This window comes from Octopus sinensis, linkage group LG8 (assembly GCF_006345805.1).
Source record: "Octopus sinensis linkage group LG8, ASM634580v1, whole genome shotgun sequence".
Lineage (NCBI taxonomy): Eukaryota > Metazoa > Mollusca > Cephalopoda > Octopoda > Octopodidae > Octopus > Octopus sinensis.
In genome coordinates, this window is record NC_043004.1 from 75,224,039 (window position 1) to 75,248,942 (window position 24,904).

At 36.8% G+C, this 24,904-nt stretch overlaps 1 protein-coding gene across 1 annotated transcript in view; it reads right to left on the reverse strand.

Annotated features, from left to right (window-relative positions):
* Positions 1 to 24,904, reverse strand: part of LOC118764392 (low-density lipoprotein receptor-related protein 2-like) — a 280,304-nt gene that overhangs the window by 211,490 nt on the left and 43,910 nt on the right. The window contains exons 10-15 of the mRNA XM_036505163.1: positions 23,456 to 23,587; positions 22,044 to 22,163; positions 17,275 to 17,397; positions 16,597 to 16,805; positions 10,517 to 10,701; positions 7,939 to 8,167 (exon numbers count right to left, since the gene is read on the reverse strand). Of these exons, the coding sequence (XP_036361056.1) occupies positions 7,939 to 8,167; positions 10,517 to 10,701; positions 16,597 to 16,805; positions 17,275 to 17,397; positions 22,044 to 22,163; positions 23,456 to 23,587 (998 nt within the window). The remainder of the gene's footprint in view (positions 1 to 7,938; positions 8,168 to 10,516; positions 10,702 to 16,596; positions 16,806 to 17,274; positions 17,398 to 22,043; positions 22,164 to 23,455; positions 23,588 to 24,904) is intronic.

Sequence of the window (24,904 nt, forward strand, 5' to 3'; positions counted from 1 at the left end):
TGCTTTGGACAGTAAGCAAAGATGGCTGCAGGGTTTACTGCTACAAGAATTAATACCTGTGAATAAAAAAAAATATTAAAAAGCCTGGAAATATTAGCAATAACTCTCATAAACAAAAAAACAAATCATCCTTATTCCTAAGATACCAAAATGTATGTAAACATGCATGTTTATTAAGTAGGTAAATGGCATTAGTAAATAGAATAAATACACTTTTGCTGTGTCATAGTAGGGTCATTATGCCAATAATAACACATGCACTGGTTCTATTTCATTTCTTTATTTTTATTTGCAATTGGTTAATAATTTAGCCAATTAACTGATTGATTATTTGATTAATTGTTTGGTCAATCAATTGATTGGCTTGATTTGTCAAAGTCTTTTGTTAACACTTGTAACTGAATGATTAATTAGGCAGCCAATTAGTTAATTGGTCAAATGGATAACCAACTGAAAAATAGAATAAAATAGATAGAATAGAGTAAAGTGAAACAGAACCAGTGCATGTGTTTACTGTTGACATAATGACCCTCCCAAGATACAACAAAATCTGTTTCAACACACAAGTTCACAGCAAAAATCTTGTGAACCAAAGAGAAAAATGAAAAGTCTCCAGAGGAAATCTGATTGCAGATACTATGAAGAACTTCAAATTCAGAGAAAACTTTGGCACAGATGGAAAGGAACTAACACAAAACTGTAGTCAAGCATCATACAAGAATGACTCAAACACTGTGCTGCTGGATTTTCTTTAAGACTCATCATCATCATCATTTAATATCCGTCTTCCAAGCTAGTATGGGTTGGAGAGTTTGACAAGAGCTGTACCAGGTTCCATTGTTTGTTTTAGTGTGGTTGCTATGGCTGGATGCCCTTCCTGATGTCAACCACTTTACAGAGAGTACTGGGTGCCTTTTATGTGGCACCAGCACCTCTGTACCCTTGTTCAAAAATATAAGGACACAGATCGTGTCATATAGCCAGCTGGAGACGATGTCTCCTGGGGCTAAGTTACAGTAACATTCATCTTAAACCAGGATTGTCATGTTATGTTGGCAAAAATTTTTACACTCCTGTACCTCTTCCCCCTATCTTTGGCTCAGTTCATCATCCTCTCCACACCCTCCACTCTCACACCCTGTACATCATCTCCCCATTTTCTGATCTATCCGCAAATGCATGATACTGCTGTCCTCCACACCTTCTGTGCAGCTACTTGTTACCTCCTCGTGCATAAGACACTTCTAATCCTCTCATCCCCCATTCTGTACTGATATTTACCATCAACCACACCTGCACCCACTTTCCTCATTTCACTACGTCCACCTCAAGCCCAGTTTCCTTTTCCCTTTGTCCTTTTCCTTTCTTTACTTTGTTGTGCATGTTACTTGGCCACCTCACAACCCCATTAGCCAGCGTCAGAAGAAAGAAAGAACCCAGTAAAGTGGTTGGCATTTGGGAAGGCATCCAGCTGTAGAAACTATGTTAAAGCTGACATCAAGGCCTGATTCAGCTCTGTGGTTCATCTGTCTTTATCAAACTGTGTAGCCCATGGGAAATGGACATTAAATGAGGATGATGATGAGGAGGAGGAGGATGATGGCAATGATGATGATGACGACGATGAGGATGAGAACGACAATGACCTTCATGATGATGCTCAAATTGAACTGGTTTCAAGTTCTGTCCATGCAAGGCAATGATGTGGCTGTGAAAACATTTTTGTGAAGGAAAAAGCACAAAGGCTTCTGACATTTTATGTTAAACTTGCAATGCACCCCAGCGTTGCCTGTGTGTTATGACCTACAGTCGCATCATATTATTTGTTCCTTTCTTATGGGCAGAACTGGCACACAAGGAGTTTCAAGCAAACAACTTTTCTTTATAAACATATTTTTCGGTCATTTCCTGAAGAACAATGCTGAAATTTTTGACACTAAAAGACATGTACCATGGCAGCTTAGATTATAAAGACAGTCTAACATTGCCCCCAAAATGACCTCAAAAGTGTGTGACCCAGGCTAGTTTTGGTGTTAATTTTTGTAATAAAATAGGGTTACTGTGCAAAAATGTTACTCTACACTGGTAGCCGAGAGATTACTCAATCTTTTGAGCAATTTCATACAACAAAATTGGCAACTCAGTTTCATGGCTACAAATCGGGTAATGTATCAAGTAGAGTAAAAAGTAAGCCACGTTTTGAAACATGAAATTCATCACAATATATTTCAACAATGCAGAAATTTTATTCATCAAAGTAAGTATCATTACAATCAACACATTTTTGCCATTGACTTACAAGTTTGTTTATTCTGGTAACATAAAAATCTAGAATTCTGGAGCTGATGAACTCTTTGAATGCACTTTTAGCATCGGTTTGATTTTTGGACTCCTCTTGCAGGAAACCATTGAAAAGTGGTAGTCAGTAGGAGAAAGGTCTGGGGAATAAGCTGGGTATCTGGGTAGGGAAGAACTTCATAGCCGGGTCTCCTCAACTTCTGGAGCATCATTAGTGAAACGTATGGTCAAGCATTGTTATAAAAAATGATTGACCCTCTTCTGTTGACCAATCTGGGATGGAGGAGTGGCAGTTTTTTGTTCATTTTGGCAATTTCATGTCAGCATGTTTCTGCAGCAATGGCTTTGTGGGGTGGGGTAAGAAATTATAGTGGATGAATCCAGCAGTACACCACCAAACAGTCACCATAACCTTCTTTTTGAAGAGCTTGGGTTTAAGGTTTTTGGTGCTTCATTTTGGTCCAACCACTGTGAAGAACATTTTTATTATTGTACAGGATCCACTTTTCATCACAAGTTACAATACAGCCGAGAAATGGATCATTATGCTACAGCTCAAATCCTCTTCCCCGATATCCCCACATTTAAAATGCTAAAAACTCTGAATGCTTCACATTTAGCTTTTTTAAAAGTGGGGAAGTTTTTGCAGAAATCTCGTTTAGCTGTTGTTTCTACCATGTCAGTTTTTGGTGATGGTCTGATATTTTTGATGTCTGTTATTTCAGTAGAATTCTACATATGCATGAAATATCAGACAAAAAAAAATTTAATTTAGATAATGAATGTTCCAGATTCTCTGTAGAATCTGTGGTTATCGCCACTGTTTACAATTATCTTTAAAAAGAATTTTAATGTATCATATACATATAATTTTTTATGCTAAATCCAAATTCATTCCAGGAAAAATTTTCAAAAATGTTGCATGTGCACAAAGTTTGATAATTTTCAGAATTTTCAGCCAATTAGAAAACAGCGAGTTCGCTGCCTCTTCATCATCATATGCAGGCATCGGCATGTCAAAACATTAAACTAGTTACATGAGCAAATTAAATATTTAATAACTACAAACAAAAAAACCAACAGGAGTTGCTAGAAAAAACAGTCAAAACATTATAATATACACGAGCAAAGTTAATATTAAAACATTTGTGAGCAAATTCAATATTTAAAAGCTACGAACAAGCTAACGGAGTTGCTAGAAATAACAATCAAAACATTGTTCAAAACAGACATTTGTAAGTTAAAGAAATTCAAGAACGAACGTTTGCAAAACACTCTAGGATTTTATAGAATAAATTATCTTTCTCGTATCTCCTTCTCCACATAAATTCACGAACAAGTGGTGATTATACTCCTCGTGCGCATGCGCTGCATCTTTGGTTACTATGGAAACAGATTTCTTTGCAATCAGCTATGCAACTCGTGGTGCTTCTTTGCTTTGGTTACTATAGAAACAGACTTCTTTACCATAGTGATGACTAAAATACCCAAATTTTGAAAAATTTAAAGGTTAATAATTTTTCAGTAATAGATTTATAAGGAAAAGGTATTTCATTTTCATAATTAGTATACAAAACTTAATCCATAAACCAAATTTGAAAACAATTGGAACAAAATTGTAAATAGTGACGAAAACCAAAAAGATCCTCTCTGTATTTTTCTATGTTGATTAAAAAAATTTGAAAAAATGTTAAGAATTAAGAAATTAGGGTGAGGAGTGGGGAAAGTAAAATTTTGGAAATGTGGCTTTTTTGGAAAAATCGTATTCTCCTATTTCGAAAACATAAAAATCCGGAAGAAATTTTGGGGAATAAAATGTGGCAGTGGTGGTACAGAGAATATGTCAATAATTATGGCAAAAATCATGGTTTCTGGCCATTTTCTGTGGACAAATAGGATTTTGTGCATCCCAAATGCACTAATAGCAATCCGTGTACATTGCTGCATTTTTTAACACCAAAAACATTAAAATTGGCAACATAGATTAGAAGCAAATCTGAATATTGCCTGAAAATGACCTCAAAATTGTGCGATCTGACCTGGTTTTTGAGGGGGTTTTTTGTAGTAAAAAAAAAGTTGTAGAAAAAGCATACTTTGATTGGTAGCTGATAGATTATGAACCTTTTGCTACCTCATATATCAAAATCGGCAACTCAGTTTTCGAATCCATAAGGAACATATGCACACCACACACACACACACACACACAAACTTTGTTTTATAGATATAGATAAAAAAGTTGGTCAAGAACTGAACCTGTGTTACTGATTTAACCTGCAAGGTAGCTATTTTTTTTTATCAGTCACTGACCAATGAAAAATACAAGATTAAAGAGGCAAGCAACTCACCTGTCGGCTGGCGAACTGGGTGATAACTAATCACATTCAAAGGTCTTGTCAAGGAAGTCTGCACTAAATTCTTGGCCTTGCAATTAAACTTGTGACATCCCATTAATTTATTAGAGTGAGGGTCTGTCCAGTAAATCGTATCTTCAAAAATGGTGAGGCCATAGGGATAAGTAATATACTGAATGAAAGGTGAGGAAAAAGAAAAGAAAAAAAGAATTTTATCTTGCATTTCTGTATTGGAAAATGATTTTTTAATTATTCTGTATGGACTGTGGCCATGAAGGGGCCACCATCTAAAGCCTTGAAGGGTTTAATCAGACAAATCGAACCAAGGACTTAATTTTTAAGTTTGGTGCTTATCCTATAACTTCACATTTGCTGAACTTCAAAATTACAGGAACATAAACAAACCAACACCAGTTTGTCAAGCATTTGGAAAAGAATTACAGACACAAACATGCACCTACACCTTCACACACACACACACACGTATATATATATATATATGTGTGTGTATGTGTATGTGTGTGTGTGTGTGTGTGTATTAAGACAATCATTGATTCCATGTTAAGATTTTTTAACATGAAACCAATGGTAGCCTCATTACACAAATAAAGAAATTTTATCCACCAATGTGATGTTGAGCACTCATTCTCATTGTTCAATATTTACATATACATACATACAGATATAGGGTAAAGAATTATCCATTTAATGATTAATAAATTTTACCAGGTAGTTTCGATATGGAAAAAACCATTATCGGTAAAAACGTATACAAAAAGTTTTTTTTTTATATATATATTTTATAAGTGTTTAGTAAAAAGTTGCTTCAGCACATACCAAAAATTTAGAAATAGCAGCCAAATACAATATATATATATATATATAAAAAAGACCAATAGAACAAGTATGAGGCTTACACAAAATAAAAATAAATACTGATTTATTCAACTAAAGTTCCTCAAGATAGTGCCCCAGCATGGACACAGTCTACTGACAGAAACAAAAATAAAAGATGAAGATGGCTCTAATAAATATCTGTCAAGAGAAACTTTTGGAAAATTGAGTCAATATAGAGAGGATTGGATCTTGTCTTTACAATCAACAGGTGAACACAACAGACATGTTTCGGTGTTGTTTGATCCCCTCAGTGAAGCATATTCTACACTAAGATTATGTTGCGTCAAATGGAAATGATGGGAGTGGTGGTTATTGTTGTTTAAACAATTCCAGCTCTTCTTCAAGCAGTGGCGATCAAGATACATTTTACCCCAGTCTGTCAGGAACCTCTGTCTCTTGGGAGCAGATCTTCAGTTTCATGTTGGTAGAGAACAAACACAAAGTCATACACACACAGACACACACACACACACGTGCACGTGCACTCACACACAATGTAACATAATGCATACATTATTCAATATATTCATACAAGGGTACAGGCATGACTGTGTGGTAAGAATCTTCCTTCCTGTAAGAGCTTCCTGTAAGTATGGTTGACTGGCAAATATCTATCTATCAGTGCTAAGAAATACTTGCCTATATTAAAGGTCACCTTGGGTGAGTAGGGAGGAGTGAACCAGATGGTTTTCCTATTCCTATGTCTCCTCTTCTTAATTGTTGGGCTAGTGGCAGGTGTATAGGTTATTTCCTCGCTAAAACCACTATCTTTTAGAGCCTTATTATATACTGGAGCAACACTATTAAAAATGTCCCTATCGGAGAAGAGGCTAGAAATTCTCTTGCTAATGTTTTTAACTAAATTTTTAAACACTATGGAAGGGATGGCATTAACCTACATTAATAAAACTAAGTCTATCGTTGGGCTTCCTATAAAGCTTATAAATGTTATAATTTAGATCTAAAGATACATCTAGGAAATTGACAACCGTCAGGTTGGTATCTATAGTTATACTAAGTCCGAGATTATTCAATAAATGGATAACGTCCTTTTTTTTAGACATTGGGATAATCCTTTTTGTGTGTGCGTGTGTGTGCGTATATAGACGTGTGCGGGTATGTGCGTATATGTGTGTGTGTGTGCGTGCATAAGGGTATGTATGTATATAAACGTGGTTTATTCTTTGTATACTCCCTTATGCCTTTTTCTGTATTGTTACCCTTAACCCTGTTTTTTCTTGTGCTTGTGCATATGTAGATGTATGTATGAACTTTTACAGTGCACATGTGTGTGGGTTTGTATTCTAGTGAGGGTGGATGAATGTATGCGTACGTGCGTGGGTGTACATGTGTAGGTATGAACAAGCGCACTTACGCGAATACTATGAACTTTTTACTTAGCGGTCATTCAAATAGCTCTTTTGTCTTAATAGCGGTCAATAACACAGTAATTTCCCTTTGTATAATGGTCATTTTTCATAGTGTTTTTCCGATGGCTGGATAACTGAAGAGATGATGGCGTGGATTTCCTCCTCGGCATCCAAAACTCGGAGTTTTATCTTGGCTACCAAATAATTGTCACATATTACTTTTACAGATAAATTCCTCTATTTACATAATATCGAGGTCTCTTTCTTTCTTTTGCTGTCTTACCATTTTTATCAATATTTATATTTATGTATGTTTCTATATATATATATTTTACTATTTACTATTTTACTTGTTTCAGTCATTTGACTGCGGCCATGCTGGAGCACCACCTTTTGTTGAGCAAATCGCCCCTGGGACTTATTCTTTTTAAGCCCAGTACTTATTCTATCGGTAACTTTTGCCGAACCGCTAAGTGACGGGGACGTAAACACACCAGCATCGGTTGTCAAGCAATGCTAGGGGGACAAACACACAAACATATGCACACATATACACATACACACACACACACATATATATATATATATATATATATATATATTTACGACAGGCTTCTTTGAGTTTTTATCTACCAAATCCACTCACAAGGCATTGGTCAGCCCGAGGGTATAGCAGAAGACACTTGCCCAAGGTGCCACGCAGTGGGACTGAACCCGGAACCATATGGTTGGTAAGCAAGCTACTTACCACACAGTCACTCCTGCGCCTATATATTTATAATTATATATATTTATATACATATATATATATATATATATACATACATGTTTATATCTCCATAGCTTAGCAGTTCAGCAAAACTGGTCCATAGACTGAGTACCAGGCTTAAAAGAAAATAAGTACTGTGGGAAATTCATTTGATTGAAAGTTTTTCAAGGCAGTGCCTCAGAATGGCCTGCATCTAATGACTGAAACAAGTAAAAGGTACTGGATTTATGTTAAGGAAAATACAACTTACGTGGTCGTTAGCAAAAAGCTGTGTCCATCCACTCCCATCATATCCACAGAATCCAATGTAATCCATCCGGCCTTCAATGAAATAAAGTCTTTTGTTTGGATAATCTATTGTGAGACAAGATGGCCAGAACAGTTTTTTGTTTGCAATAACAATTTCATTTTCTCCATCAAGATCCATACGGTGAATGCTAGGGCTTGCTTGACGTTCTGACCAGAACAAATACCGGAAGCTGTTATATTTGTGAAAATAGAATAATTGAATATAACACATTTTGATTAAAGTTAAACATACAGAAATCAGTAATGTAAGAATATAATTACAGAGATAAACAAGTAAACTGTAAGTTACTTTTATTTATGCAGATAATTCACATTTTATATTATTCATTGCAGAGGAGAACTAAGAGGATCAAATCACCTTATCAACACCATCATCATCATTTTAATGTCTAATTTTCCATGCTTGTATAAGTCAGTCAGAGTTCAATGGGGTAGATTTTCTACAGCTGAATGCCTTTCCTGTCACTAACCTTCATCTGATTCCAAGCAAGGTAACATTTCCCTCACGTACGCACATGTTATTATTAGTTAAATAAATAAACAAATATATACATAAATAAATAAATAATAAAAATAATCATTATCAGTTCATCAGTCCTTGTCAATGATGAGCAAAGGACATATCATGGGAGCAGAAGCCAGGGAGCAGAGTGTCGAGCTGCAGCCAGTCAGTCCAATGTATGTTGGGAAGGTTCTGCTGCAGCTTGGGCACTGGTCGTCTGCTGGGACTGAAGGCTAAACGTTGGCTCTGGACTCATATAGCTGGTGTTTTCTATGAGCCCCTGTTCCATTGCTATCAGGAGGAACCTCTGTTGGTGCAGTTTTGCCAGGCTGGGCAGTGTTGTGTTTGCATGCCCCAGGTGTTTGGGTTGATCACAAAGCCCTTCAGTGAGGTTCCTTTTCTGTCCACCTTGTGTGCGCTTACCAGTTTGTTGTAAAATAGCCCCTTTGGGAATTGCATGTCACGTGTCATGTGTCATACATATACATACACACATACATGCACAGACACAGACACACAATTTTTAAGCAGTTTATGAGTTGCAGAGAGATCTTGCTTAAACAAAAAACAAAAGATATATTCAACTCCTATTGAAACTATTGTATCATCAAGTTTCACCTAAGATATATCATAGTAGGAGTTTTTTTTTTTTGTGAGAGGAATAGGTCAGCAAAATAATGATGAATTCTGGTCGTACCACTGCCAGATAATACCATTTCTAGTACCAATCTATAGCTATGTAGACTCACTTGTTGAGAAATAAGGGACTTGGTTATGGATACCATAAATCTAGAAAGATGAAACAAAATATCGATCATTTGTTTGGTATCCATTGCTGATCAATGTATCTTTATCTTTTATCGCTTACTTGTTTCAGTCATTGAACTGCAGCTGGGGAAGTTATTCATTGTTCTCTTAAGGTTTGGTACTTATTCCATTAGTCTATCATGCTTAGCTGCTAAGTTACAAGACATAACCAAACCAACACCAGTTGTTGAGAAGTGGCATTGACAAACACAAAAACACATACATACATTCATACATACATACAAGCATTCATGTATGTATGATGTGCTCTTTCACACAGTTTCTGCCTACCAAAATTGCATGCAAAGATCAACTCAGGGCTATAGTGAAAAATAACTTGCTTAAGGCATCACACAATGAGACTGACCCTGAAATCTCATGGCTACAAAGCAAGCATGTGCATTTTTAAAAAATTAAAAACCGAGTTCATAAATTGCAAACTGTTCATCGTTTAAATGTAGTCGCAAATACACCATTGCCTTGGAAAATTCTTTTTGTTAAGTGAACCACAGTATTTTCTGACATACAAGTCAATAATAGCATGTGGTGTAAACAAGCAGTGCAAACATGTTTAAACATGTAGTGTAAACATACTGTGTAAGCATGCAGTGTAAATATGTGCAAAACTATCGTGTAGACATAGAGTAAACATGAAGTTCAAACATGCAGTGTAAACATGTAGTGAAAACATGCAGCGTAAGCATCCAATGTAAAACATGTAGAACAAATATGTAGTGTAAAAATGTAGTGTAAGCATGTAGTGTAAGCATGTAGTGTAAGCATGTAGTGTAAGTATGCAGTGTAAACATGGAGTGTAAACATGTTGCATAAACATGCAGTGTAAACAATTAGTGTAAGTATGTAGTGTAAATATGCAGTGTAGACTTGTAGTGTATATATACAGCGCAAACCTGTAGTGTAAGTATGCACTGTAGTAATGGGCAAATATCCGGTGTAAACATGTAGCATAAACATTTAGTATAAACATTAAAACATCATTATTTAATTCTCAAAACATGTAGCATATCACATGGAATCTTTGGTCCTATGTTTTATATAAATTTGGGTTTGAAAAATTCGATTGCAGGCCATAAAATGTGGCATTTACTTCATTAATTGAGACAAAACTATTTAAACAGTACATCAAAGAGGAACATTGAGATTTGTTTTTACAAATGTCACAAATGAACATAAAAAAATTGCAGCTTACTCTTCACGTGGATCAATTTCGATGGCCATTGGGCGAGAGAGATTTAGTTTTAACAAAATCATTCTATGGTCACCTTCAAGATCTGACACTTCGATTGTCCTCTTCCAACTATCGATCCAGTATAAATTGCGGCCAATCCAGTCAACAGCTAGACCTGTCACATATATCATGCCTGCTTGGACAATCTTTATATAAAAAAAATAATATAAGTATAAGCAAAATAGTTGGTTAAAAGATCCCAAGAAGAGATGGAGTAGTAATGTATACTAAACAATAAAGCGAGTCACCACAGCAAAATGGCAGTCAAATGTTACTGCTCAAATGTAGACACAAAGTAATTGTATTTTCAATAAAATGAAATACTGCCCACATTTCAATCTCCACACACTTTTGATTTCTACAGTAGTTGAATAGTGAACAGATTATATAAATAATAAAATAAATAAATTTACTAAATATTATGAAATATTACATTATAACAAATTTTGTATATCCCTCAACATAGTTGGATAGAATATAATAATAGAAGCAGATAATTTAATTTAAAATATGCATAGTGGAATTACCCACCTTAGAAATATTCACCTATAAATTCCCATAGTGCCCTGCTATATTAACTTCCTCTAATCGCCATTTTGAATAACATCTTGGCCCTATCACAAGTGGATATGTATCTTTTTTTTTTACATAAAACCACAGACCTCTTCATTCTGATTTACAATTTTATATTTGACATTCTAAGTTTGATATATGTATGCTAATAAATACTTATAATTTATAATTTTAATTCTTAATTTTGTAAAGTATATCTTTAATCTTTAATTTTTAAATTAACACGTAATTTTTATGATGATTTAAAATAGCTGAACAATATTTTGAAAAGTGAACCTGAAGATGTGTTGGTAGAATTATACACCTGATGATTACATATATGATGATCTTCCAATACAGAAACATGCGTAGTTCCTTTCTAATTATAATTTTAACTCAAGTAAGGCCAACTTAAGGTAGTATATTTTATACCCTGCTATTGTACTGGTTTTATCCTTAAGTATTATTTCTTGATGTGCATAAAAATACCACGAGTTTTCCAACATAAATACTATTTATGTTCTTTTTGCATTATCTGAAATGGAATAGCAACAAATCTATCCATTGAAATCCCAATAACTGAACTATAGAATGGGCCATAGTGCCCCGTATATGAATAAAAGATTTCACCAGGTGGTCCTATTAAGATAGACATGGCCTGGGTTTACACGAGCTGAATCTTATCACAGTTATCAAAATATATATATATATATATATATATATATATATATATATATATATATATATATAATATATATATATATACATATATATATATATATATATAATATATATATATATATATATATATATATATATATATATAATATATATATATATAGCACGTAAAAAACACCCACTACACTCGCTGAGTGGTTGGCGTTAGGAAGGGCATCCAGCCGTAGAAACACTGCCAGATCTGACTGGGCCTGACGAAGCCTTCCAGCTTCACAGACCCCCAGTTGACCCGTCCAACCCATGCTAGCATGGAAAGCGGACGCTAAATGATGATGATGATGATGATGATATATATATAAATATATTATATTAAATTAGAGATAAAACCACTATTAGGCAAATCATACAATGTATTTTAAATATATATCAAAATTATTAAAAAAAAGATAATTATCTTTTTTTAATAATTTTGATATATATTTAAAATAATATAAATTAATTAATCTTATGTATTGGCTTAAGTTTTTCATTGTATGATTTGCCTAATAGTGGTTTTATCTCTAATTTAATATAATATAATATTTTACTATAAAATTGGATTCAATCCTAAATCTGATTTTTCCCTGTAAGTTTGGATTTATTCCCTAATATTTTATTATATATAAATATATATATATAATATATATATATATAATATATATGTATATCTCTTTTACTCTTTTACTTGTTCCAGTCATTTGACTGTGGCCATGCTGGAGCACCGCCTTTAGTCGAGCAAATCGACCCCGGGACTTATTCTTTGTAAGCCCAGTACTTATTCTATCGGTCTCTTTTGCCGAACCGCTAAGTGTATATATATATATATATATATATATAATATATATATATATATATATATATACATATATATATATATATATATATATATATTCAAACATATAAGGGATGGCCATAATAGGACATCCGACTCACCAGAAAGAGCAGTTAAACTCCAAACCACTAATAGTTGTAATTCTGAAATGGAAAGAGAAATAAAAACGTTTACCCTCTCCGTTTTTATTTCTCTTTCCATTTCAGAATTACAACTATTAGTGGTTTGGATTTTAACTGCTCTTTCTAGTGAGTCGGATGTCCTATTATGGCCATCCTTTATATGTTTGAATGTAGTTTGCATAGTTTATTGACAATTTTTTCTTTCTCACTTGACCACTGGTAGCGGAGAATTTTTCTAGAATTTTTTGCTCCCTAGGAGTGGCTGTGTGGTAAGTAGCTTGCTAACCAACCACATTGTTCTGGGTTCAGTCCCACTGCTTGGCACCTTGGGCAAGTGTCTTCTGCTATAGCCCCGGGCCAACCAATGCCTTGTGAGTGGATTTGGTAGACGGAAACTGAAAGAAGCCTGTCGTATATATCTATATATATATATGTGTATGTGTGTGTTTGTGTGTCTGTGTATGTCCCCCTAGCATTGCTTGACAACCGATGCTGGTGTGTTTACGTCCCCGTCACTTAGCGGTTCGGCAAAAAAAGACCGATAGAATAAGTACTGGGCTTACAAAGAATAAGTCTCGGGGTTGATTTGCTCGACTAAAAGGCGGTGCTCCAGCATGGCCGCAGTCAAATGACTGAAACAAGTAAAAGAGTAAAAGGGTATATATATATATACAATTTATAAGTAAGGGCATCAGAAAAAATTTCTAATGCCAAAATATGCCGAAAAATAGACACAACGTCAATAACCATGTAATTTATCACTACAAGCATGCGTTTCGAAGAAAGCCGACAGAAATTTCTAAAAAATTCCGTTATTACCATATCGGACCCGACTTCAGAGTTAGTTCATAAGAATCTTCTCTTCGTCAGTGATAAATGCAGCAAAGAAATAAGTGAAATACTTACTTATACCCATGGAAGAAGCTAACACTAAGTCATAAGCATAATTAAGTACCTCAAATATATCCAAAAAGAATTTCTCTAGCCCATCTCGAAACACGTGCGATTCGAACTAAAAACTCTTGTAAACTGAGAGAGTCCGGAAGTGAATACTATTAAATTAACATCTAATGTAGGATAAAAATTTTCAAAAAAATTCTATCAATGGCCAGCATATTAAAACATACCTTATAAATTGTTTATAAATTTAACCTTTAAAGGTATTTTTAATATGCTGGCCATTGAGATAATATTTTCAAAAAATTTTATCCTACATTAGATGTTAATTTTATTTCTATATATATATATATATATATATATATAATATATATATATATATACACAAACATATATGAGTATATATATAAATATATGTATGTGTGTGTGTGTATATATATATATATATTTATATATATACACATATATGTTTGTGTATATATATATAGTAGTTGATAGCTTTTGTTACCTAGGTGACCAAGTCAGTAGCGGGGAGGGTGCACTGAAAGTGTAGCTGCTAGAATAAGAACAGCCTGGGCTAAGTTCAGAGACCTCTTACCTCTGCTGGTGACAAAGGGCCTCTCGCTCAGAGTAAAAGGCAGACTGTACGATGTATGTGTACGAACAGCCATGTTAAATGGCAGTGAAACATGGGCCGTGACTGCTGAGGGTATGTGTAAGCTTGCAAGGAATGAAGCAGCATGCTCCGATGGATGTGTAATGTCAGTGTGCATACTCGACATAGTGTTAGTGCCCTGAGAAAAAGGTTGGACCTAAGAAGCATCAAATGTGGTATGCAAGAGGGACGATTGCGCTGGTATGGTCATGTGGCGAGAATGGATGTCAATAGCTGTGTGCAAAAGTGCCACACCCTAGCAGTTGAGGGAACCTGTGGAAGAGGTAGACCCAGGAAGACCTGGGATGAGGTGGTGAAGCATGACCTTCAAACATTAGGCCTCATTGAGGCAATGACTAGTGACCGAGACCTCTGGAAATATGCTGTGCTGCAGAAGACTCGACAAGCGCAAGTGTGACCATAACCTTGTGGCCTGTGCTAGGGGTGTAACCAGTCCACTTGTGCGTGCCTTTTCTTCATTGGACACTAAAATCTGTTTGCGAAGACAAGTTGACGCAAGTGAAGTCGAAATCAAATTCGGTGACTGGCACCCATTGCTAGTGGATCGCTAAGAGTACCATACGAGTGAGATCATTGCCAGAGCAACCAGCTGGCCTCCATGCTGATGGCACGTTAAGCACACCATTCAATTGTGATCATTACCGCGTCGCCTTACCAACACTTGTGCTGGTGGCATGTGAAATATTCGAGCGAGGTCGTCACCAGTGCTGCTGGACTGGCTCCTGTGCAGGTGGCATGTAAAAAGCACCATTTAGGCGTGGCCGTTGCCAGTACCACCAAACTGGCCCTCGTGCCAGTGGCATGTAAAAGCGCCCACTACACTCTCGGGGTGATTGGCATTAGGAAGGGCATCCAGCTGTAGAAACTCTGCCAGATCAGATTGGAGTCTGGTTCGCCAGACCTCAGTCAAACCGTCCAACCCATGCTAGCATGGAAAGCGGACGTTAAATGATGATGATGATGATGATGATGAAGATATATATATTTATATCCATATATATATATATTTATCTATCTATCTATATATATGTATATACATGTGTGAGTATGTGTATGTATGTATGTATATGTATTTGTATATGTATATGAGTGTGCATAGGTTAGTGGTTAGGGTGTTGCACTCATGATTCCTAAATCATGATTTCAATTCCTAGACTGGACAGTGCATTGTATTTGAGCAGAACAGTTCATCTCATTTCGTTTTGGGATTTGGTTTGCAAGATTCTTTATGTGAGTTCTGTGTGTTGAAGCATATTCTGTTGTGTCTGGGGAGAGTCATTTTCTATTTGTGACTTACAATTTAGCACACTCACCGGTAAAGAGTCAAGGCTATTGAAAATTTTGCAAAATGCAACGAAAATTTTAGGAAAATAAAAATTAAGAATAAATGGATATTTTACCGGTGAGTATGTTAAATTATAAGGCACCAAAAGAAAATGACTCTCCCCAGACACAGCTTCATCTCATGTTGCTCTACAATCCCTTTGATACCTGATGCATGGAACACTGTGCACTTGCTCGGGCAACATCGATTTGATGAAGAGTGAGCTGATCACTATAAGCAAATCATTTGTAAAAGTTGTTTGGCTGAACCTTCATATTTTGTATCCAACAGGAGAATCCATCAACATCATCACCATCATAATCATAATCATCATCGTCATCACACACACACATACACAGTTGACATGTAAAATGTATCATCATCATCATTATCATCATTATCATCATCATCACCATCACACACAGACACACACAGTTGACATGTAAAACATATCATTATCATCATCATCATCATCCTCATTTACTCTGGTTTAGTTTCTATGGCTGGGTGCCCTTCCTAATGCCAACCACTCCACAGAGTGTAGTGGGTGCCTTATATGTGTCACCAACACGAGTGCCTTTTAAGTGTCACTGACACTGACCCTGGCTGTGATTTCACTTACAAGGATTTCACTTAATTCATGAGTGATGGCCAGCTGTATGGAGAAGGTTGTGTCTCACTGAAGAAATCTAATAACAAGGAAACATGTTCAAAATCAGTCATGCTCTCTCGGTACGTAAGGTTCTTTCATGAGGTGTGTAGAAGGAAAGAGCAGCCTGGTTCCTTCTAAACTCAAACAGCCTCCACTAGATGGACATCATGCTGAAGCCATAAAGAATGGCCATAACGGGTTAATTTGCTATCGATTGATACTGAGAAAAAAGGTCTTTAACTAAAAATTAAATCAAAATAAAAACTTACAACTGTTTGATCAGAGCCATTGGTTTTGATTCTGGAAATAACTTTATTCCTAGCATCAGAAAAATAGATGGTTTGGTTAGGTATGTCTATGCTGGAAGCAATTATTCTTTTGGCATCAGCGATATTGATCTCTTCGTAAGGTTGAAGATTAAGGCTGACATTGGTGAAACTCTTCAAACCAATCACTATCAAAGAAGCTAATGTTGTATCTGTGGAAAATGGCAAGGAATAGAATTGAAACGAAAGAATATGAGTAAAATACTTTCATGTCAAATCAATACAAAAGCTAATCAATACAAAATAAAATCATGTTATTGATCTTAAGTAATTGATAATGTAATTGATTTTTAAATACCTGTTAATCTAAGATGGTTGCCAGTTATTCATCCATTATGCTATTTTATATCATATATTATAGAATATAATGTTATGTTATATTAATATTATATCATATTAAGGTGGCGAACTGGCAGAATTATTAACATTCTGGGCAGAATGCTTAGTGATACTCTGTCCATCTTTACATTCTGAGTTCGAATTCTGACAAGGCTGATTAGGTCTTTCATCCTATCAGGGTCAATAAAATAAGTACCAGTCATGTACTGGGGTTAGGACAGTTGATTTCCCTCTTTCCCCAAACCAATAAAATTAGATAAATGTTATAAATAAAGCTCTCACTTTCAATTGCAAGGCATAAGTTCCGTTCTGATTGGTAACCAGTATCACATGAACATTTATATGAACCCTCCAGGTTCAGGCAGTGTTGACTGCAAACTCCAGGGGGTTCACATTCATTTAAATCTGGAAAGAGAAAAAGCATGAGAGTTTTAATTTACCCCTTTCTAATACCAACCACTCTGAGAGTGTAGAGGGTGCTTTTTACATGCCACCATCATGGGAGCAAGTCAGGCAGCACTGCCACCGGCCACGTTCATATGGTGCAGATCTGGTAGCGACCCACACATGAATGGTGCTTATTGCATGCCACCAGCACTGGTAATGGCCACAACTACAATTTCCATTTGATTGTGATTTGATTTGATTTTCGATTTGATTTACTTGACTCAATAGGTCTCCTCAAGCACAGAAAGTCACCCGCCGATTCAAAGGTACCTTCTAAATAGGCTGGTTATGCAACATTGGCATAGCCTACAGCTGTGGTCTCACTTTCTTTGTTGGGTCTTCTCAATCCCAGCATATCTCCAGAGGTCTCGTGAGGTCCAATGTGACCCCTGGGAGGTCCAATGTCACATCATCCCATGTCTTCGTGGGTCTCCCTGTATCACAGTTTCCTTTCACTGTTAGGGAGTGACACTTCTTCACACAGCTCCCCTTGTCCATATGTAGCACATGACCATAACCAGTGCAGTCGTGTCTCTTGCACACTACATCTGATGCTTTGTATGTCCAACATTTCTCTCAGGGCGCTTACACTGTTGTATGTGCATACTGACATTACACATCCAGCAGATCATACCAGCATCATTTCTTTTGAACCATGGATGTCTTCAGCAGTCATGGCCCATGTTTCACTGTCATGTAGCATGGCAGTTCACACACATGCATCGTACAATCTACCTTTCACTCTGAGCGAGAGGCCCTTTGTCACCAGCAGAGATAGGAGATTTCTGAACATATATATATATATATATATGGGTCCAACCCATGCTAGCATGGAAAACAGACGCTAAACGATGATGATGATGATGATGATATATGTATATATATGTTCCACATACATTACATGTATACACACACACAGAGACATATATCATCATCATCATCAACATTGTTTAACGTCCATTTTCCATGCTGGCATGAGATGGTGTGCTTCCTCAGGTGTATATATATATATATATATATATATATATATATATATACATAAATTATTAGAGAGTTACCACTATGTGGATAGCTCTAGTGCTAAAAATAGCTATTTTTGGTCTAATAGATTGTATTTAAGACAAACCTCTGCTGATGATTTATAGATGTTTATGTAAGTAAAATTACATATTACATTAGTAATGAAACAATTGTTCAGGGTCAATCTATTTATTCGTTATGTTTCACTTTCCTTCCGTTAAATGTAATGTTATTTCTAGTTGGAAACATCATTTCTGTGGCTATACTATCGGAGCTATTTTTCGCACTAGAGCTATCCACATAGTGGTAACTCTCTAATAATTTATGTATAAATTTGTATTTTCTCCCTAGTTTTTTGTGCTAAGCCACTCGGTGTTAAATTAATGGTATTATTAAATTAATGCAATCAAGCCTTATGCATAGCACTTACAGAAACGCACCTGAAACCGGACATAGCAGATGCGGAGTTACACATACCACAGTATGCTGTACTACGGACCGACAGGAAAGAAAGGAGTCATGGAGGTGTGCTATGTACATCCGTGAGGACCTCACACCCCAGGTCCTCTTGTCATACTCAAACTCGGTGTGTGACACACTAATTGTACATATTAGGCAACTGATGTAGTTGTGTGTTGCTACATATCGCCCTCCAGATGCCCCAAGCCATGTGGGCAAGTTTGAAGACTGCCTTATAAAAATAGAAGAAATTCTAACCACATTAGAACAACACATAGGTGTGCTTCTTATGGGAGACTTCAATCTGCCCAATGTCAGATGGCCCGAGGGCCTTTCTCTCCCAGGAATGACAAGATGTGAACGAGGACAGGCGAGGTCCCTCCTGAACCTCATCAACACCCTGTACATGGAGCAGGTAATACTCCAACCAACCAGGGCAGGTAACACACTGGATCTCTGCTTCACAAATGACATGGATCTCATCCATAATGTGAAAGTGACACCGACACTACTCTCGGATCACAACATGATAGAGCTGACCATGTATGGGCCAAAAGAGAGCACGGACATGCAGCCTACAAGAAACCCTCAAAATCTTTCCAGCTTGAACTACCATAAGGCAAACTGGAACAAATTGAGAAAGAGATCCTCAAACAAAACTGGCCTGAATGTCTCTCCTCGCCAGACATCGACGTGAAACTTCAACAATTCATGTCTGTAATGCAAGCCATATGCTACAAATGTGTCCCAGAGAGAAAGGCCACTGTACACAAGAACAAAATCCCCAGAGAGAGGAAAATTTTAATGAGACGGCGTACGAAATTTTCAAATCGCCTAAACAAACAGATTGAAAGCAGTGAAAAGTCCCGCCTAAAAATAAAACTGTTGGAAATCGAAAAATGTCTGCAACTCTCCCATGAAAAAGAAAGAGCAGACAAAGAAGCCTGGGCTATAGAAAACATAAAATCTAACCCCAGAGCTTTCTACAGGTATGCCAAAGAAACAGCTACAGTGCACTGTAGAATAGGGCCACTCCTCGAAAAGGATGGCACACTTACAGGAAAACCAATGAGGGTAAGTGAAATACTGAATGAGCAATTCAAGAGTGTTTTCACTCCACCCCTTGGGCATCTCCAAATCACCAATCCAACTGACTTTTTTACCACTGCAGATATAAAATCAGAGGCGGCGGCGATAGATTACATCGATATAAAGGAAGACGATGTAACCAAGGCTATAGATGAAATGAAAACAGACTCCTAAAAGCATGTAAGAGAGTCCTAGCAAGACCACTGCAGTTCCTCTTTCAGAGCTTCCTTGCAGCTGGCAAACTTCCAGGAAAACTGAAGGAAGGTAAAATATGCCCCATTCATAAAGGAGGTAGCAGAGCGGAAGCCAAGAACTATAGACCTATCTCTCTGACCTCACACATCAGCAAGGTCATGGAACGAATAGTCAGAAGGAAGCTGATCACCTTCCTTGAAGAGAATGACTTGCTGCCCGACACCCAACATGGTTTCCGACCAGGGAGAAGCTGTTTAACTCAGCTCCTACAACACTATGACTGGGTGCTGAAACGGCTGCTCAACCACTCAAATGTGGAAGTGATATATCTCGACTTTGCAAAGGCCTTTGATAAAGTCGATCATGGAATGATATGTCACAAACTGCGTGATCTTGGCATAGTTGGAAAACTGGGAGAATGGCTTCATGACTTTCTGAAGGATAGAAGTCAGGTGGTAGTAGCCAATGGGGCCACCTCCATTAACACACAAATAGTGAGCGGTGTTCCGCAGGGCACTGTTCTGGGACCACTACTGTTCATAATGGCCCTCTCAGACATGCCCTCAGCCACGCAGAGAGCCACGATCACAAGTTATGCAGATGATACAAAAGTTTCACAGGCAATACAGAACCCTGAGGACACTAAACACCTGCAATGTGAGCTGGACGAAATATACAGGTGGGCTGAAAAGAATAGCATGCAGTTCAATGCTGGAAAGTTTCAAGCTTTATACTATCAGCATGCAAAACTGAATGCAATACCCAATGAATACACTGGACCCGGAGGGATTGCAATCCCAGAGGCACAATCAGTGCGTGACCTGGGTATTTACATGAGTGATGACGCGACCTTTCATGTACATGTTGCTAAACTGACAATGAAATGTAGACGGCTGGCTGGATGGATTCTTAGAACCTTTAGAACAAGAGAACAAGAAACCATGATGGTCCTCTAGAAGACACTTGTCCTAAGCCACTTTGACTATTGCTCTCAGCTATGGTCACCATCCAGTGTCAAGTTGATCACAGAACTTGAGGCGATCCAACGAAGCTACACAAAGAAGATAGCCTCTATGCAGAATGTAAGCTACTGGGAAAGACTCAGAGATTAAAATTATATTCCCTGGAGCGTAGGCGGGAAAGATATGCCATAATATACATCTGGAAGATCCTGGAGGGAAGTGTCCTGAACTTTGGCATCGAGAGTTACGCAAATGCCAGAACTGGGCGCCACTGCGTAGTGCCTAGGACTCCAAACCTGCCATCAAGATGTAGGACAAGATACTGTGATAGCCTGGGCTTCCGAGGCCACAGCTCTTCAATATCCTCCCGAAGAACCTGAGAGACCTGCATGGGGTGGATACAGATGTCTTTAAAATGAAGCTGGATCTCTTCCTGTCAGGTGTCCCAGATGAACCAACTTCACGGCAGGAGGGGCAGATGAGGGCAGCTGCATCGAACTCTCTCATGCACCAAATAGCAGCTGCTAGAAAGCCTCCATGAAGTGAAACCAAGTAGCAACACCAATGGCGGTGCCCCAGCATGGCCACAGCTCATAAGCTGAAACTAGAATCAATCAATCAAAATCATATATATATATATATGTATATATATGTATATATATACATATATATATATGTATATATATATAATACATATATATATATATATATATATATATATATGTATACCTGTATATATATGTATATATATGTATATATAATGTATATATATACATATATATATATATATATATATATATATATATATATATATATATACATACATAGGATAGGATCACTTTACCAATAAACATAGAGAGTAAAAAAATGATGTCTTACCTACACAAGTTTCATTACTATTGAAATCTTGACCTACTGGACATAAGCACTGGGCCCCAAATGGCGTTTGCAAACATCTGAAGGCACAACCGCCTTTGTTAATTGCACAGCTGTTTGAATCTTTCAGAATAGAAAAGATAAATATATGAACAAGGACAACAACAACAACAATAATAGTAATAATAATAAAAACTATACAGATGTCTTAGGTCTCCAGTTGAGACTTGGACAGAAGATGAAATAAAATGCATATCAATCACAAAATAATAATAATAATAATAATAATAATAATTATAATAATAATAATAATAACAAATGCCCTGATGCAGTACCAGACAGTGGCTCTCATAGCTTCTGATCTTAACTGATTGGAAGTGTTATCATGTACACTGTTTTGTCTTGGTATAAAAGATGGGCTACAGCAAATATTCTGCTCAATACCATAGATTTGCTTGTCAGTTGCTTGACCTTAACCAGTTGACCATGTCCCTTAGTGGCTGACGATATGTGCATCTCTGATCACGAGCAGAAGTAGTGGGGGAGCATCATAGCTATGTGTTGAGAGGGATTCTTTGGGGTTTGAATAATTCACCTCTGGAAATATGGGTATTTCGTTGAACATCCTTAAACAACCCTTATTCGGGGACCTTTTGAGCAGGATGGGCCACTCAACCTGAAGAAAATTCTAACTGGACCCCACCTGCAAGGTCATGTGCTGTTTATCTTGATATGAGATCACCTTGTCATGCACATATGGTTGTGATGCATGTACCCGGTGTACCCTTATCAGACGGGTAGTCAAGATGGGTATACTGGGTTTTGTATATTTTACTCCAGTGTCACTTTGATGGCATGTGAAAAAATAATGGTGATAGTAATAATTTGACTTTTATGAGCTACAAGAGCTCCTACATACATACAATAAATTTAAAACATGGAAGCTGCAAAACATATGAGGGATGATCACAACAAAGTTATATAAAACAAGGATGGAGTAAGGAAATTAGGCAACGAACATATTGAAAATTGATAATAATACAGAATAAATGTTAAATTATATAAAATATACATATATGAAAAATATCTGCAAATGCTGAATAGATCCAAAAATATGTTGGTTTAATATTTTTATTACTACAGTAAGTAATATAAGAAATTTTCCATTTGATTTTATATGTTATCATTAGCTTTTAGGTACCACATATAACTTGATCAAGAAGTATCTGTTTCTTTATACTCTTCAACAGATATTGATTTCTTTTCCATCCGTTTGTGCATCCTAAGGTATATATAAATAGATATGTGTTTGTGTGTTTTTGTAAGTATGTATATGTATGTGAATGTGAGCGCATATATGTGTACAGATGAAATATTTATGTATATAGAGGTAGGTATTCAAACAGAAGACTTACTACAGGTAGCACTTTCATCAGTGCCTCCTGGACAATCAGTTTTACCATCACAGATCTTTGATAGACTTATACAAATTTGGTGTCCGCCAGGACACTGCCACTCTCTATAGGAACATCTGAATTTTGGACTGGCTAAAATAGAATAAACAAAAATAATAAACATGCCATTTTCAACAACAACAACAACAGCGACATGCGATATTAAATTACTTATCAAGTATTAAAGAGAGACTTAATTCAACAAACAGAGGAAGGGCATCCAGCTGTAGAAACTGTGCCAAAGTTGACATAGAAGCTTGACACAGCTCTGCAGCTTTTGTCAGATCCTGTCATGCCATTTGACCCCTGCCAGCATGGAAAATGGGCATTACATGATGGTGAGGAGGAGGAGGAGCAGGATTATGATGATGATAACGATGATGTTGGTAAGATTTTTAATTGTATTTTTGGATAATTTGTGGTGTGCTAATGAGAATATATATTTTTCCAGTTCTAAAACATTTGGGACCAAAATCCTCCAAGCAAATGTCTTGAATGAAGGTGCAGTAGGATGCAGTGTTCTTAGTTTGATGTTTCACTGTATTGTCTTGTGTGGGGATTCTGACTTATCTAGGAACTGCAGATCCAATTGGGGACATTACAGTACTGACCTCCATCATTTCGAAGTTGGACCCTGCTTTATCCTGGGCTCTTTTCCCCTTCAAGATGTGGATCCGGGTTGCCTCAAAGCTGCAGATGGTTCAGTAACAAGAACTCCTCCACTGGGCTCTGCTCAGTGCCTCTCATTCCTGTGTCTTTGGGTATATCTTGCAGGCTTTTGAGCAGGTCTTTGGAGAAGTGGGTGGCCTTGGTACCTGAGACCAGAGCTAAGTTGAGCATAGAAGAGAGATTTAGGTGAGTGAATGCCTTCCATGTACACCCCAATAGGGAAGCTCTCTATGCCTGGAATATCTTAGAGTCTCTTAGAGCAAAGAATACAATATGCTGTAGTATTAATTTTAGTTGTCACTGTGTCTGAGTTCAAATGCAGCTTAGATCAACTTCACCTTTCATCTGTTTGATCCTGATAAATAAACTGTCATGCAAGGGCTAGGGATCAGCTGGGTGTTAGACCCTCAAAGGTGATGCCTCACTGTATTTATTTCAGCCTTGCATGCTCTGAATTCAAATCCTGCCTTCTCTCACTGGGAAAAAACTGAGATAGTCATGAGAAGTTCTTTAAGAAATGCTAAAGTATTCCAGCTGATCCCTCTCATTGTTAGCACATCAACTAGTGAGGAAGTGAACAAGGGCACATTTGAATCCTGTGAACTCAAACGCAGTTCTTTCCAGGTAGTCTTTAATATTCATTGCAATCAATACCATCACCATTATCATTCTATGCTGGTCTGGGTTAACTGGATTCACAAGAACTGGCAAGCCAGAGGACTGTGCAGAACCCCCATGTCT